Source organism: Maniola hyperantus, chromosome 7 (genome assembly GCF_902806685.2).
Source record: "Maniola hyperantus chromosome 7, iAphHyp1.2, whole genome shotgun sequence".
Taxonomy (NCBI): domain Eukaryota; kingdom Metazoa; phylum Arthropoda; class Insecta; order Lepidoptera; family Nymphalidae; genus Maniola; species Maniola hyperantus.
The window spans coordinates 12,111,375-12,127,685 of record NC_048542.1 but is presented as its reverse complement, the minus strand read 5'-3'; the positions used below and the strand labels follow the sequence as shown (position 1 = coordinate 12,127,685).

The 16,311-nt window shown below is 36.3% G+C and overlaps 1 protein-coding gene across 5 annotated transcripts; it reads left to right on the top strand.

Moving 5' to 3' along the window:
* Positions 1–1,500: 1,500 nt before the first annotated feature.
* On the top strand, positions 1,501–15,691 carry LOC117983700 (protein IMPACT-like). 5 transcript variants are annotated; one of them, XM_069499476.1, is made up of 9 exons: positions 1,501–1,522; positions 2,375–2,647; positions 2,888–2,936; positions 3,533–3,772; positions 6,498–6,730; positions 7,068–7,194; positions 7,575–7,678; positions 8,456–8,662; positions 14,791–15,691. In XM_069499476.1, the coding sequence occupies exons 5-9, from the start codon at positions 6,621–6,623 to the stop codon at positions 14,882–14,884; spliced, it is 642 nt and encodes a 213-aa protein (XP_069355577.1). In that variant the 5' UTR covers positions 1,501–1,522; positions 2,375–2,647; positions 2,888–2,936; positions 3,533–3,772; positions 6,498–6,620; the 3' UTR covers positions 14,885–15,691. The 5 variants fall into 5 exon arrangements, 3 of the variants coding, with proteins under 3 accessions (XP_069355577.1, XP_069355576.1, XP_034826209.1); XM_069499475.1 differs by lacking the exon at positions 1,501–1,522 and adding an exon at positions 1,549–1,703; XR_011236901.1 differs by lacking the exons at positions 1,501–1,522; positions 2,375–2,647; positions 2,888–2,936; positions 3,533–3,772 and adding exons at positions 5,924–6,262; positions 14,216–14,338.
* Positions 15,692–16,311: the final 620 nt, after the last annotated feature.

Sequence of the window (16,311 nt, the reverse complement as noted above, 5' to 3'; positions counted from 1 at the left end):
TAGAATAATTATATGCATAAGCGTTCCGAGAATGAATGCATTAGGTACTTTACAACCTTGCATTACCTACCTACCATAGTAGGTACCTAACTAATACACGAAAGGGTGAGCTTTGCATTAAATTGCTAACTTTCCTATCGCATATTTCCATAGTGCATGTATTATTCGCGTATTTGCATACAAATCTTGCAATTACATTACACAATGTTTAGAGCACTAAGAATGTGTAATTGTTTGATAGCTTTTGACTTTTAAACTTTTCATTTTGGTCATTTAGAAACACCTAATTTTAATGTTATTTTACTAAATAAGTATAACTACTACATACATTTTAAATGGCATCCTAAAAACTGCCGCTAGTATTTTATATCAATGTTACCCGTGTTTACTCTACATATTTGAAGGAGATTTGAAGCAATCCGCGTTGGGCAGTGGGCACGCTAGACCAGAGTGTAAATTTTTATAATGGAGTCACAGACAGATCATAACGAATTTTTTTACTGTTATTTTTATGAGTTAATCGTTCTGTGGTCGCTGATGTGTCCAAGTTTAGGCATCCATTGCAATACAAAAAATTTGGCTAAACGTAGTGCCGTAGTGCGTTTTGCCTGCCTGAAATACAAGGACATAATATTTACTGATTACTCTACTCTAGGGACTGAAAGTAGGAGTAAAGGTAATAGTATAATTGAATATTCAATGTACTCTGTGGTAATAGTGTTCGAAAGAAAAGAGCGGTGGGAAAAGAGCCTTGTCCGCACTTGGTAAAAACTAAATATCAAATTTTCGTGTAAGATTATTTTGTGCAAACTAAACCCAGTATTACCTATACCTTGTTAGTAACATTTATAACGATGAGCAAAAAATTGAGGAATAAGGATGAGGAAATGTGAAATTTGCAAATTAAAATCCGGCCCCCGGCAATAAAGGCCTTTTTTTCGGCAAAAATTCCCCAAGGATGAAGAAACGGTTAGTACACACTAATTATACCTGTACCATAGTCATTCTTACAGTTTCTTTTTTCCAATGCTCCAAAGCTCACTCATTTTCAGGTTTCCGTCTCTTATTTTTAGGGCTCGATTACGCTATATAAATTAGACAGCATCGATGTAAAGAGTTTCAAGTTTGACGATCGCAATCTCAATCAACACAGCTGACAATCGCTCACTATTGGCTAAATTGGCATTGTTTGCAATAGAAGAAGTGTAATAATGATTGATGCAATCCGAATGACCAACTGAATTCAACCACTGTGTAGTTTTGTGGGCCATTGCCTGTCAGTCCGTCTAGTGTGGCTCGGCCAAAGCTTTCTAGAAACCAAGATGAATTTATATTGAATACTTACTTACAGAAGCGTATAGTATCATCAACCATCATGATCGACCCCATCGCGGCCCCGCTCTGAGCATGGGGTCTCTTCTCAGAATAAGGGTTAAAGGCCATAGACAATCAGTTGTTCCGTTGCGACGAGATAAAAGGGAAAAACCAACAAACCAAACACACTATCACATTTATAATATGGGTAGAGATAGTGGTCACTCCCTACTTTATAAGAAAAATAAAATATTGTACAGATGATCAATTATTTCACTAAGACTGTTTGGGCTACATCTGTGTGGAGTGCACACTTACACATTGTTACAGTGGTCCAGTTTCGACCACGACGGTTTATATTACGCATACAAATGCGTTAATGCTTATTGGTATATATTTGATGATACTCCATCCATTCATCATACCTACTCCATTTGATGTCTATATTATTTATTTTTATCCACTTATCTGTCGTCTATTCCTCTCTTATTTACTGTTGTATATTATTATATACATACATATACATACCGTATATTATGTGTATTTACTTTATATTTTATTAGTACCCTCCCTTCCGCTTTCTTTAATTTTTATAATATTCTCTACCCTAAGGTTGCCTGAAAGAGATCGCTATTTTAGTGATAAGGCCGCCTATTGTACGTGCTATCTTTGTTATATTTCTATTGGTTTGGTTTTGGTGTACAATAAGCATAATATTTACTTTACTTTACTTTACTACTACAACCATGGCAGAGTGGTCATCGTGAAATAGAAATCTACTATATCTGTTAAATAAAATAGATATTTTTGTTGTTCTCTGATTGAGCTCACAAGGATAGCAATGTGGATTATTAGTTACACATAACTATAAGATAGCCGTTAAGTAGTAGATTAATAATGGTCGTTGTAAATAATTTATTTTTTAATTTTAAGTATAATTATTGTTAATAGGTATAAGATAGATTAGAGTACACTGTCGCATTAGGACTCCCCTGTAAGGACAGTGCACGTTATGGTATAATAATAAAAATAAAAATAAAAAAACATTTTAACTTTCCAGTTGCAAAGAATGGGTAAGAGTTACCGGAAATGAAGACTTGGCATACATCCCTATAGAAAAACTGACTCGATTAAAATTTGTATGTCAAAGTCATTTCACGAAAAAAGATTATTGCAGAAGAAAGACAATGTTAAAAAAAAACAGCAATACCTTCATTAAACTTGACTTGTGAACCGTTGAGTGAAGATATATTGGCCGATTTCCCACTCCATGTGTCCAAAGACATGAGGACAGAAAATAGAACACATGAAGAACATAGTTATTTTAACAACAGTAAGTGTTTATTAACTAGATGATTCCCGCGACTTTGTCTGCGTAGTTTTAGGTTATTAAAAATCCTGTGGGGAGACTTGATTTTCCGGGATAATAGTAGCCTATGTCCTTCCCCGGGATGCAAGCTATCTCTGTACCAAATTTCGCCAAAAATGGGGCCCTTTGTTGCCAGTGATTCACTCTACCTGCTTGATTGAAATTATAGTAGTAATAGAAATTTAAGTCGCATTTGTATTGCAGTACCTACCAGGGAAAGTGGACATGAGGGAACAAAATTATTTTGAAAACAGTAAGTACTGACTTTTAGTAGTAACTAGCTTATGCTCGCGACTTCGTCCCGCGTGGACTACACAAATTTCAAACCCCTATTTCACCCCCTTAGGGTTGAATTTTAAAAAAATCCTTTCTTATTGGATGCCTACGTTATATTATTATAACGTAGGCATCCAATAAGAAAGGATTTTAGATAGTTATCAGATAGTTATCTATCTGCATGCCAAATTTCAGCTTGATCCATCCAGTAATTTGAGCTGTGCGTTGATAGATCAGTCAGTCAGTCACCTTTTCCTTTTATATATTTAGATTATAGCAAGTACTTAAAGTATATTTTCTGTCATTTTATTCAACACTAGATGATGCCCGCTACTCGTCCGTGTGGATTTAGGTTTTTTAAATCCCGTGGGAACTCTTTAATTTTCCGGGATAAAAAGTAGCCTATGTAGCCTTCCCCGGGATATAAGCAAACTCTGTACCAAATTTCATCAAAATCGGTTGAACGGTTAGGCAGTGAAAAGCTAGCAGACAGACAGATAGACACACTTTAGCATTTATAATATTAGTATGGATAAAGTAATAATCGAAATTTAAGTTGCATATGTATTGCAGTACCTACCAGTGGAAGTCCCACATTGGACACTGGTCATGAAAGTCCTACTTTGGACACTAGTTGTGAAAATGGAAATGCCACTTCAGAGACTGATCCAACTCAAGAGAAATGCAGCCCTAGTGAATCTTTGCAGAACACTCCACGTCTATTATGGGATTACTCCGACGGAATACTGCAATTAATATTGTTCCCCGTTGAGCCGGGGTGTATCATAAGAGTCGGAGCCCAAGACCCATAAGGTTTGTCATAATAATACATAACATAACATAACACTTAACGAAAAAACTTCAATATAAAGACGCTTATTTTTTCCCATAACCATAGTGAAAGTAAGTATCAAGAAATCAGCATCCAGATCACTGGATAAAAATATCATATTCTTACTAGATTTAAAAACGAACATATTATAATATTAATTTCATGTTTAAAGTGCGCGAGCGAAGTGAGCGCGAAAATTTTTCTTTAATTTTAAAAGACTTCCTTATGCACTTTAAGCTTTTTTCACTCATTTGGAATTTTGATGCCCGAGTCCTCTTAAGGTGACGCAAGACGCTCGACCCGAAATTGGCAGCGCACGTGGGGTACGTGTTTTGTTTTTCACTTGACATTGTATGAGAAAGTTTGAGAGCACGATGATTTTCACTGAAATCAAGCACGCGAAAAGGGTTTAGTAAAGTAGTTCTGAGAAAAAAACTGCTGAATTTATGTTTGTAAAGTAGAGTTATTTCACTAATGAATAAATAAAGCTACGTCTAATGATAAATTGTTTTAGAATTTTCATGTCCCTAATCTTATTTATTTACGCCCAAAGTTGTCATTAATTTAGTGTTAAAATAGGAATCTTTTGAGCCTCGTAACTTTTAAATCAATTTTTTTTTTAATGTTTTATATATCAATAAACCTAGATAATGACGAGATAATCGATATAATTCTTAGTTTTGTGCGTACAATATCGAATATTGTTGTAATTTCCCTCCTCCGTTTGTATGAAGAAAGCACTGAACTGAGTCCCCTTAAGTCGGGTTAATCCACCATTGTGCATAAATAAATGAAGAGTTGAGTGTGTTTGTTTCCACCGACCACCTCGCCACGCCGTTAGCTGCGCCACCCCTGCTCCTGTCTATTTTAATATATCGAAAACAAAACAAGCAACTGTCAGGCGTCCAACTCCCGACTCGCGATGGTTACGCCGATTGGTCTAGTTGTGGTTTCAATCGTACAACAATGAGTTTTTAGGCTTTTTTGCAAATTCATCAATCACCCATCGCCGGCTCACTACTGAGAACGGAACCCTCTCAGATGCGAAGGGGTTGACCGAAGGCATAGTCTACCACGCTGGCTAAATGCAGTTTTGCAGACTTCACACACCTTTAAGAACATTATAGAACACTTTCAGTCATGCAGGTTTCTTCACGATATTTTCCCTTCACTGTTAAACTTGCTTATCTTTTGATAATTAATTTCTTAAAACTCACTTACTACGAAAAATTAGATGTGCGTGCCCGGCTTCAAACCCCCTACCTTCCGAAAAAAAGGAGGACGTCTTAATAACTAGGCTATCTCATGGTAGGCTTATTTCTTTAGGCTAGTCGCGAGTCAAATCAAAAAGTTAAAAAATAACAGAAAAGATTATGAAAGACTCCTAAAGCTAGGCGAGCTATGCGACGGGCGGTGCCCCAGGGCCGTGGCCCCTAGTGCCCCTAGGTTAAATAAATCCCTACTAATCAGGCACAGATTTATCAAGCATGAATTTAGTTCATACAAAACTGTAGGTACCTACCAAAATTACTAATCTTAGAATAAATTAATTAATCTTTGTCTGTCTTCATCCAGATGCAAGCCCAGCCTGTGCATGGGGAATTCATTCAAAAGCTTGTTGCTCATCACATATAGTTGATAATATCTTAAAAGCCTTTGAAAAAATAAACACGATTCTGTGATTTTTAAGTTGTTTAATTCACCTAATTTGAGAATAATCTCCTGGACTTGTCGGACTAACGTAAGCTAAGAGTGATTTTCTATGTAATATACCTACACAGATATTTTTTTCGATTTTTTACTTATTTTAAAATTAGTGCAGCTAATTGTTAGGGTTCCGTAGTCCGTACCTCAAAAATATGTATGTTGTGTGTCTACTAAAAAAACCTGTAGGGTACTTCCCATTTACCAAGAATCATGGTAGCTAGGTCTTATAGCACACAAGTAAAGGGAAAAATCCGAAAACCTTGGAAAACCGTGAATTTGTCGTTACATCACATAAAAAAATTAGTCCGTATTTATTTTTTATAATCTAGCACTGGAAACGTCACTTTACTTTACTCTGTGGCCCTACCGCGGTTGTTTGACAGCTACAATGTCAAGATCGCAATCATCTCTGATTGGTTAATGCTCGCTCACTATTGGCTACAATGCATTGTTGCAACAAGAATTGCACAAATTCATCCAATCAGAGCAATTGAGATTGTAATAATGATTGATGCAGGTTTTAGACAATCGCCCTGATGCAACATCGTGTCTGTGATCACAAAATGTTTTAAAAATTTGATGAACCCAGAGCCGTAAAACCACAGATCACTATATACTAGTTTGGGCAAAAGCAGCTGTTAAAAAAAAATCGACAAATATTTTCCTACTATTTCATTATTGAAATAATATAAATTGAAGAGAAACATTTGAATAATTTCATTTAGCAAACTGCCGAAATGGAATCAGACAATTTATCGAAACAAGTATGTACCTACTTATCCGACTTTGCTTACATTATGAACGAAAATACTTTACAGAATTGCATTATCTCTATTCCATATATCCTAAGCTGCTACAGGCTTCTTTATAGCGCAAAAAGAAAGAATCATAGCACGGGTACGGTTCAAGAGTACAGAAAGTATCATATTGTGCTTGGGCAGGTGGCACAACGGATATTTTACGATGGATAGGTACACAATTTTTTTTTTACTTTGTTAGATTGAAGAGGTTGAAGCATTAAGTTCGATTTATGGTGAAGACTGGACGACAGACAGTGAGGCTACAAAGTCATACAGCATAAAAATCAAAGATAATAAAAATGAAGTAATTTTGTATGTAACTATGATTGAGGGCTACCCGAGTCTAAGCCCACCTAAATATGAACTTTCGGCCCCATGGATGGATAGAAAAGTCAAAGAAAACCTTCATTATTGCCTGGATGAGATTTATTTGTAAGTATGATATCGATAACATGTCTCATTATACACTAGGCAGGTATTATTAAAGTCTGAGTCATCATCATCACAAACGCATCCCCAGATTACTACTGAGCACAAGTTTCCTCTCAGAATTAGAAGAGTTTGGTCAATAGTTTACTATATTCTTTAATTAATATTAAAGACAAAATACAATTTTTGTAATATACATATAAGTTTGATTGATCAGTTTTGAAATGAGAATGCAGAGCACTAGGTGCCATTGTTAGTTGGATTTATTCATAACACATTTCAGTGACTAAATTGAAATTATAACATAGCGAATTAAGTAATTTACTTTTATAATTTTCAGAGATAATTTAGGTGAAACAATCATATTTCAATGGGTCGAAAAAATCAGGGAAATATTACAGACAATAAGGCCTGTGGAATCTGAAAAGGAAAAGATTTTGATTGAGGAAACTTTAGATCTTTCTCAGGTAAGTAATAAAAAGAAATTAAATCCAGTAATTTACATTAGTTAGTGACCATAGTTAGAAATTTAAGTCACATCTTTGAATTGGCCATGAGACATTGTCGCTAACTATGGGCTTCATAAGAAAGCTCAGAGTCACTCAGCAGACGATGGAGAGAGCTATGCTTGGAGTACTATTCGATCAAATTAGAAATTAGGAGATCAGCAGTGGTAAGCGCTGTTGTCTTATTAGTAGGAGGTTCCAGGTTTGATTCCCGGTAGGGGTTTGGAATTTTATAATTTCTAAATTTCTCACATTGAAACATTTACACGATTAGTATGCATGTGACGTCACAATGATTTGACGTGCTTTAAAATGTTTAGTACATAATATAATGTTTTCAGATAGAAATCAGTTGTCCGGAGATTACTCACGGTGAAGTGATAGTGGACAGAAAGAGTTCATTTCAAGGGCATGCAGCCGAAGTTCACAGCATTGATGATATTAAGTATGTAAAAGACTTTTTTTATTCATCCATACTATCCAGACTAATATTCTAAATGCGAAAGTGTGTCTGTCTGTCTTTCTGCTAGCTTTTCACGGCTCAACCGTTTAACCGATTTTGACGAAATTTGGTACAGAGATAGCTTGCATCCCGGGGAAGGACATAGGCTACTTTTTATCCCAGAAAATAAAAGAGTTCCCACGGGATTTTCAAAAACCTAAATGCACGCGGACGAAGTCGCAGGCATTGTCTAGTTATTATTATAGGCAAATGCTTGACCACAAACATATATGACGGAGAGTGATGATGCTGCCTAAGATAGGACATGTTTACATAGAAAATGAAAACGTTGTAGCCCGCTAAAGCCCCGCCATTCGTCGCATCGCGGTGTATGTCGGGCGCAGACGATTGCACACCACGGCACTGTCGGTAAACGGGCGCGCATCAAAAGGGTTTCGTCGCGACAACATTCGCTTGCGTGGCTACCCTGATTTTTGGCGGCAGAGACTCAAACAACAAAACAGATTTATCATGCAAAATGTCGAAAATTTCGAAGTTTACCAGTCGAAAAATGTGATATAATTATGATCAATACAATTTTCCTTTTGAGGTACGGAAACCTAAAAATTAGACTTTATACTTTGACATAAGATTTTTACACCTTTCTCGCCTGTTATCTCCCAAAGCCACCATGATCTAAACTTATTGTTCCTCCCTGTGTTGGGGACAATACGCAGACAAACTTTCAGCTTTAATAAAATATTATGTTTGTATTCACAGTGCGGTATTAGCTAAACTGAAGCAAAACAAAAAGATACGTAATGCAACACACAACATGTATGCATATCGGATAGAAAAGAAGACAGAAAAGGGCACAACCATGGTACAAGACTGCAACGACGACGGAGAGGCACACGCGGGCGGCAGGATGCTGCATCTCTTGCAGATCTTGGACCAGAAGTGTACTTTAGTAGTTGTTTCTAGATGGTATGTTAAGTTTTTAAGGCCATTGCATTCGCTAATGACAGTTGCCGTTTCACCTTGAAACTAGCAATTTTTGTTTTGGCGTTTGGTTTTGGCGCAATTTATTGACATTTGATCAGCTGATACTAATTACTAACACGCACTTTTAGTACTTTAACGTACTAGGGTAAAGGACTCCAGTAAATGAACGAATACGAAACCTCGAAAAAATCGGTGTACATACATTTAAAAAAACGGGCCGAATTGAGAACCATCTCCTTTTTGGAAGTTGGTTACTAAATGCGAAAGTGTATCTGTCTGTCTGCTAAGGCTAATTTTTAACCCGTAAAATTAGAGAGTTCCCACGGGATTTTCAAAAAGCCTAAATCCACGCCCACGAAATCGCGGGCATCATTTAGTATTTTTTTATTATTTTGTGTATCTATATTATAGTCATAAATTATTTAATAATCAAAAAGAGCAAAAATAATGCGCGGTATTAATTATTGTTATACTTATATTTTTTTATTTAACAGGAAAACTTACAGCTAATTGGAAAAGTAAATTGATAAGAACAGAAGAAAATTGAAGCTGATGACAAGTTTCACAAATAGAATTTATATAAGACTAGCTTATGCTCGCGACTACGTCCGCGTAGACTACATAAATTTCAAACACCTATTTCACCCCCTTAGGAGTTGAATTTTCAAAAAATCCTTTCTTAGCGGATGCCTACGTCGTAGATAGATAGAAATACTTTATTGCACATAAAAATATTACATAACATGACAAAGAAACTAAAACGAAAAAAAGATTGTATGCAAAGGCGGCCTTATTGCTCACAGCAATCTACCAGGCAACCTTTGGTGAAAGGAGAAACTAGGTGTGTTGGATAGTACTTACACGCAATACAGAAAAATGTAGTATAAAACAATATAATATAATTAATTAATAAGTACCTAACTATTTCAGTAATACATACATAACTATCATACATATACATATCTATTATAAATATCAATATATATACAATCCATAATAGTAATATATATATATATATATATATTACTCGACTACGACGACGATAGGTATATACCTATCGTCGTCGTAGTCGTAATAGCTATCAGCATGCCAAATTTCAGCCCGATCCGTCCATTAATTTGAGCTGTGCATTGATAGATCAGTCAGTCAGTCAGTCAGTCACGTTTTCCTTCTATATTAAAGATCAAAAAACAAAAAAAAACTCGACTGAGGGAGAGAGAGAATAGAGGCAAAAGTAGTAAATGTTTGTCGTATACCGTCAATTGTAACACCTACAGTTGACGATTGATTTTTAAAAAACCTAATTCTACGCGGACGAAGTCGCAGGCATCACCTAGTAGTTTATAAGTCACTTAGGACCTTTGTAAACAGCGTCATACTTACTCATAGGCGAGCAAAATCCGACACGATTTTATTCCGAACGTAGAGGGCTGGCAAAACACCCGACATTTCTTGTCGGCGCCAACACAAAATCGGTTTTAGTCAAGCGTGCATCATATAAAATGTTCTGCCACTGGAACATCCGATTAAAATCCGGGCCCGACAACCGACAAGTGGGAACCGACTCTTACGGAAATAATCGACTGTGATAGACAAACAGACGGAAGGACGGAGCAAATCGAACCATAAGGGTTCCATTTTTAGGGTTCCGTAGCCAAATGGCAAAAAACGGAACCCTTATAGATTCGTCATGTCTGTCTGTCTATCCGTCCGTATGTCACAGCCACTTTTTTACGAAACTATAGGAGCTATACTGTTGAAACTTGGTAAGTAGACGTATGCTGTGAACCGCACTAAGATTTTCACACAAAAATAGAAAAAAACAGTAAATTTTGGGGGTTCCCCATGCTTAGAACTGAAACTGAATAATTTTTTTTCATCAAACCCATACGTGTGGGTTATCTATGGATAGGTCTTTAAAAATGAAATTGAAGTTTCTAATATAATTTTTTTCCAAACTGAATAGTTTGCGTGACACTTCCAAAGTGGTAAAATGTGTGTGTGTGTGTGTGTCCCCCTGTTACTTCTAAAATACTAGAATGATGAAACAAAAAAAAAATATGATGATATTACCATGAAAGTTTGCTTTCACCGAAAATTGGTTTGAACGAGATCTAGTAAGTAGTTTTTGATTTATCGTGCAAAATGTCGATAAAATACGATTGAAGTACGGAACCCTTAGTGCGCGAGTCTGATTCGCACTTGGCTGGTTTTTACGATTATGGTACGGAAACCCTTAAAAACTCTTATTCATAAAAATTTGTATCAGCTGGTTTAATTCCTGGTAGTTTTTATTTATGGTAAAAACCTGTGATTTGTTCATTCACTTGAGTCTTTTACCCTAGAACCTGATTAAACCGACCGCCCCATATCGAAACCCAGTAAATGTCATTTTTTGAAAAATCGTTATCTTATGTCATAATTTTTACTTCAATAGTATCTCCCATTATTGTAAGGAAAACAGCATTAAAATCTATACTTCCACATCCATATCTATACTCCATACCTACTTAATATTATAAATGCGAAAGTGTGTCTGTCTGTCCGTCCGTCGGTCTGTCTGTCTGTCCGTCCGTCGGTCTGTCTGTCTGTCTGCTAGCCTTTCAAGGCCCATCCGTTCAACCAATTTTGACGAAATTTGGTACAGCGATAGCTTGCATCCCGGGGAAGGACATAGTCTACTTTTTATTTCGGAAAATCAAAGAGTTCCCACAGGATTTTAAAAACCTAAATCCACGCAGACGAAGTCGCGGGCATCCTCTGGTTTTCCATATAACAGAAATTTTGATACCTCTAAAGTCTAAACCTACAGTACGCGACAGGTTGAAAAAATGGTAATCGGAGAGGGAACGCCTCGTATACCCGCACAGCTCCTGCGCTAACCAGGTGCAGTCGTGCGCCTTATGACGTGCGGGTGTACGGCGCGTCCCCTTGCCATATCCCGATTACCCTCTCAACCTGTCGCAGGCTATATATAGTAAGTGCACCTTATACAATGAGAAAACCAATTCAAAGCCTAGTAAGTCGCTGTGACCATTTTAAAAACATAACCCATGATCTAAAATCCAAATCAAAACAGTAAAGACGTTTAATAATGCATTAAAAGTAAGAATAGGAAAGGCAATAAGCTCTATAGTACGCGAGATGAATGATGAGAAAATGACAGATGGAAATCGGGGTATAAGGCCCGCACACCCGCACAGCCCCCACGCTACCCGGTGCGTGATAGCGCGGGTGACGTCCCCACCCCGATTGCCATCTCGACCTGTCACGTACTATAGGTACATGTTAAATGTTTGCAAGGAAAATACTTTGCATACAATAATGTTTTTTCTGCATTATTTAACAAAGTCTAACTACTAGAAAATCTACTGAAAATACTTAGTCTTAAAATAAAATAAATTAAATTATCTCCCTGCGATCTCGTCTGATGTCGTTTACAGGGTTTGGATTTTAGGCAGCCGAAATGTCACTGTTGACGCTATCAGAAGACCTAAAGCTTACGCTAGAACACAGAACTGTCATAATTCGTGTTCACTTAACCTAACGTCTCTCAGAGGGCTGAGAGGCAATAAATCTTTTTCTTATAATCCATACTAATAGTATAAATGCGAAAGTGTGTCTGTCTGTCTGCTAGCTTTTCACGGCCCAACAGTTTAACCGATTTTGATGAAATTTAGTACAGAGTCAGCTTATATCCCAGGGAAGGCTACTTAGGCTACTTTTTATCTCGCAAGAGTTCCCAGGGGATTTTAAAAAACCCAAATCCACGCGGACGAAGTCGCGGGCATCATCTAGTTTTAAATATCATTTTAATTTGAAATAGCCTTAATAATTATTATTAAGGCTTCAAGTTAACAGGTTATGCCAGATGCTTTCAAATTATTTTTTTTTTCAAAATTTAAGAAGAAGAAGAAAGGCATAATCATCATCATCATCATCATCATCATCAACCGACAGACGTCCACTGTTGGACATAGGTCTCTAATAAGGTCTTCCTCATGGCACAGTCTTTCACCGCCTGAATCGAGCGGCTCCCTGTGACTCGTTTGATTCGTCTGTCCACCTAGAGGGGGTCTTCTAACGCTGCGCTTTCAGGTGCGAGGTCGCCATTCCAGTACCTTGGGAATTGGGATCGTATTTTGTAAATATATATTGGCTTTTCGAATTACGAGCGCTCATTACCACTTGAAATCAAATGAAATTAAATGAAATGAAATTCAAATATGGATCTGACACATAGGTATAATACTTACTTAGAAAATATTACTGTCTGTCAACATAATCTATGACAACCTCACAACTAGTACCTAATACTACGATAATTTTAAAATAAATTTGAGTAGTGAGCAGGCTTCATTTTGAGATAAATAAATCTCTATTTTATTATTCAACCATTACCAGTACATATAAACACAACTTTCATTCAAAAATAATAAGTTTATAGCGTAATTTTACGAAGAAATGGTGGCGCGCAGCTCCACCCGCCATGACAGCCAAAAGGCTACTGCAAATACTGACGGCATTTAGCGCCTGCAAGAAAATGAATAATTTCCGTTCGTTTTAGATTATTTAAGAAATGAAAAACATTTAGTTTAAAACCAATAATTTAAAATGATAAGATAACCTAAACATATTGTTTTGTGATGGTTTGAATTTAACACGTTTAGCCGTTAAAGAAAAAAACAACAAAACAAGTAGATCATAGCAATGTTTTCAACATCAATTCTTCAAAAAACGGGATAATTTGAACAAATGTGATATAGGTCATTATGATCTTCACAAATTGAAGTTTTTTATTACATATATTTAATAGCTATTAATGCTTTAGGAAAGAAAATCTTTTTCTTCAAATTTACAGCATTTTCGCGATTTGACACTTCCTTTCCCCTTAATGTGGTAGTGCTAATGTAGTAACTAACTAGAATTTACGTTTTTACTGAAATCTGGCAAATACAGTAAGCAGCTGAAAGTAATGAACATCGACCTTTAGAAGGAGATAGCAGATTTGTAGAGCACTGTCTCTGTCGTTGAGACCGACAAAACATCATATACTATGTATGAGTGACAGAGACAGAATCTTGAATGAAATCTTGAATTCCAAAATTCGAAATTTCATTGTGCGGGTACATGCATCATTACTTGCCACCAGGTGTGATTGCAGCCAAGCGCTGGTCTATAATATTACCGCAGCTGCCGGTTGCGACCATTGCCCGTAAACTTGACGATGACGGTGATCACAAGACCGGCGGTTATTTACGGCTGCAAAGAATTACTCCACTCCGCCCGCCCGACCGATCGCAGATCTTGCGGGGGACCGCACCCGGCAGTTGCGCGCCGCTGCAGCGGGACCCGCAAACAACCGCGCACTTCGCGGGAATAAATCGCGTTGTGAAAATTGCTATCATCTACATTTCCATGTATATCGTGATCGTATCGATCGAAGTCCCGCAAATTGCTAATGCGCGTGGCCGCCATTTTAGTGACATCAGCACTAGACTCAAGTTTCGAGCTGATGGTATATTTTTATTTCAGATGACGTCAAAATGACATCATTTCGATGTTAATGAGACATGGTTCCAACGTAATAGCAATTTGCGGCACTTGTACGAGTATTGCTGTCTCGCAACTACGGCGGGCGCGGGTGAAAACCGCTCCGTGAGTTCCCAATCTATTCTTATGCATCGAGTTGGTACTAAATTGGCGTTTGTATGGAATGCCATAAGAATTCGAATTTATGTATTTATTTCGGTAGTTCACAAAAATAAATGTACTATTACAATTTTTACTTTTTACAAATTATTCCAATAGTGGTGCCGATTCTGTTGTCTTTTTTCTAAACTAAATTTAGGGTCAAAATAAATAAATAAAATAAAAATTGCTTTATTTTCTCCTTACAATATTTGGGTATAAATTTAGGGTATCTGCGTCTTTTTCTTTTTAATATCACTAAAACGGAACAGAACATGAACTTTACATTTAAAGACTCCAATTTTTGGTTCATGTTACAAATTTAAACAATAGGCTCGCGACTAGCAGCTAAAGCCACGAAGCTAGTTTAAGTGATCCTGAATAAACTCCTCTTAGTATAGAATAATTTCACATTTCAGGTATGGTGGCATTCAATTAGGTCCTGACAGATTTCGACACATAAACAACGCGACTCGACAAGTCATCCAACAGGCTGGGCTTTTGAAGAAATGACACAAAATTTTACATTGTGTGGCACCTAGGACACGCCCCTAGCTAAAACTGCACGCCAAAAGGCATAAGAAAACACGTTAGTTACATGTGTCAAAAGGATGTTAATATATGTAGTGTTAATACAATCTGTAGCTAGGTTTTCGAATTGTATATTATGTACATCTTAAAAGCAGATTATCTAATGAAGTTCATATATAAAATGTTATTATACACATATTTTAATTTTTTAATAATTTTAAAATATTCTGACTGTATGTAAATATGTTTTATATGGGTCCCTGACCTGCAATAAAATGTTTTTATTTATTTATAATCAAGTTTTAAAATTAAATCAATTAAATTATTTTATTAAGTAGGCAGAATATAATGTACAACGAATTTAGAATGAGATTTCGGCTTTGTAGAGCGTTGTCTCTGTCACTCATACCTATGTGACGTTTTGTCGGTCTCAAGTCAACGACACAGACAATGCTCTACAAAACCGCAATCTCTTGGCCAATGGCAAACTAATTAAAATACGATCAAAATAATTATTGTCCTCTGAGCCAAATCTATTAGTAGACTTTGCTGCTTTTTGTCTTTTATAGATATTTGTGATCTGATACTTCAGTAAAAGCATTTAAATTAAATAAATTATTATTATTAGTTATAAAATAGGTATTTAGATGTAATATTTTTTACTAGAAACTTAGAAAGTAGTTTCAGCACAGGATGCTGAATGAATTAATTTGTTTTTTTTAAATTAGCGTACCAAGTAAAATGGATTAAGTATAGGTACTGTTTTTAATTATAATTGTTTTAAGTGTTTTCATATTTGTTTTATTTACTCATTGACCTAAATTAATACTTGTAGGAGGGCTATTTCGAACAAAAATCGTGTTTTATGAAGCTGATAATGGTACTGATTCTGAGCACCTACCTATATATATATAACCTAATTTTAGAGTATTTGCATCCTCTTCTTACTAATGTAATATGAAAAGGACAGATGCAGTTTGACAGTTTTAAATTTAATTTTTAGATGGTTAACCCATGATTTTAGCGCACAGTCGCGAGCCTACTGTTTAAATTTGTAGAGTGCACTAAAATTTAGAGCTTTTAAATGTAAAGTTCATGTTCTGTCCCTTTTTAGCATTGTTAAAAAGAAAAGGATGCAGATACTGTAAATTTAGTTTAGAGAAAAACAACGGAATCGGTGCCAATGTGTAGTAAGGCAAAGCCGTGCAACCACAAGCGATATGGCGTAAGATGCCGCATAAAAAACATTTAGGGATGATTGTAATAAATACTGCGCCATAACCAGGGAGCCTACTTCCATCTTCAACACCTCACATCGTCATATACCACCAGGTAAGATTAGGGCTATCTGAATAAAAGAACATACAGTAGGTACGCTGCCGAAAGTAAAGTACACCGACCTTTAGAAG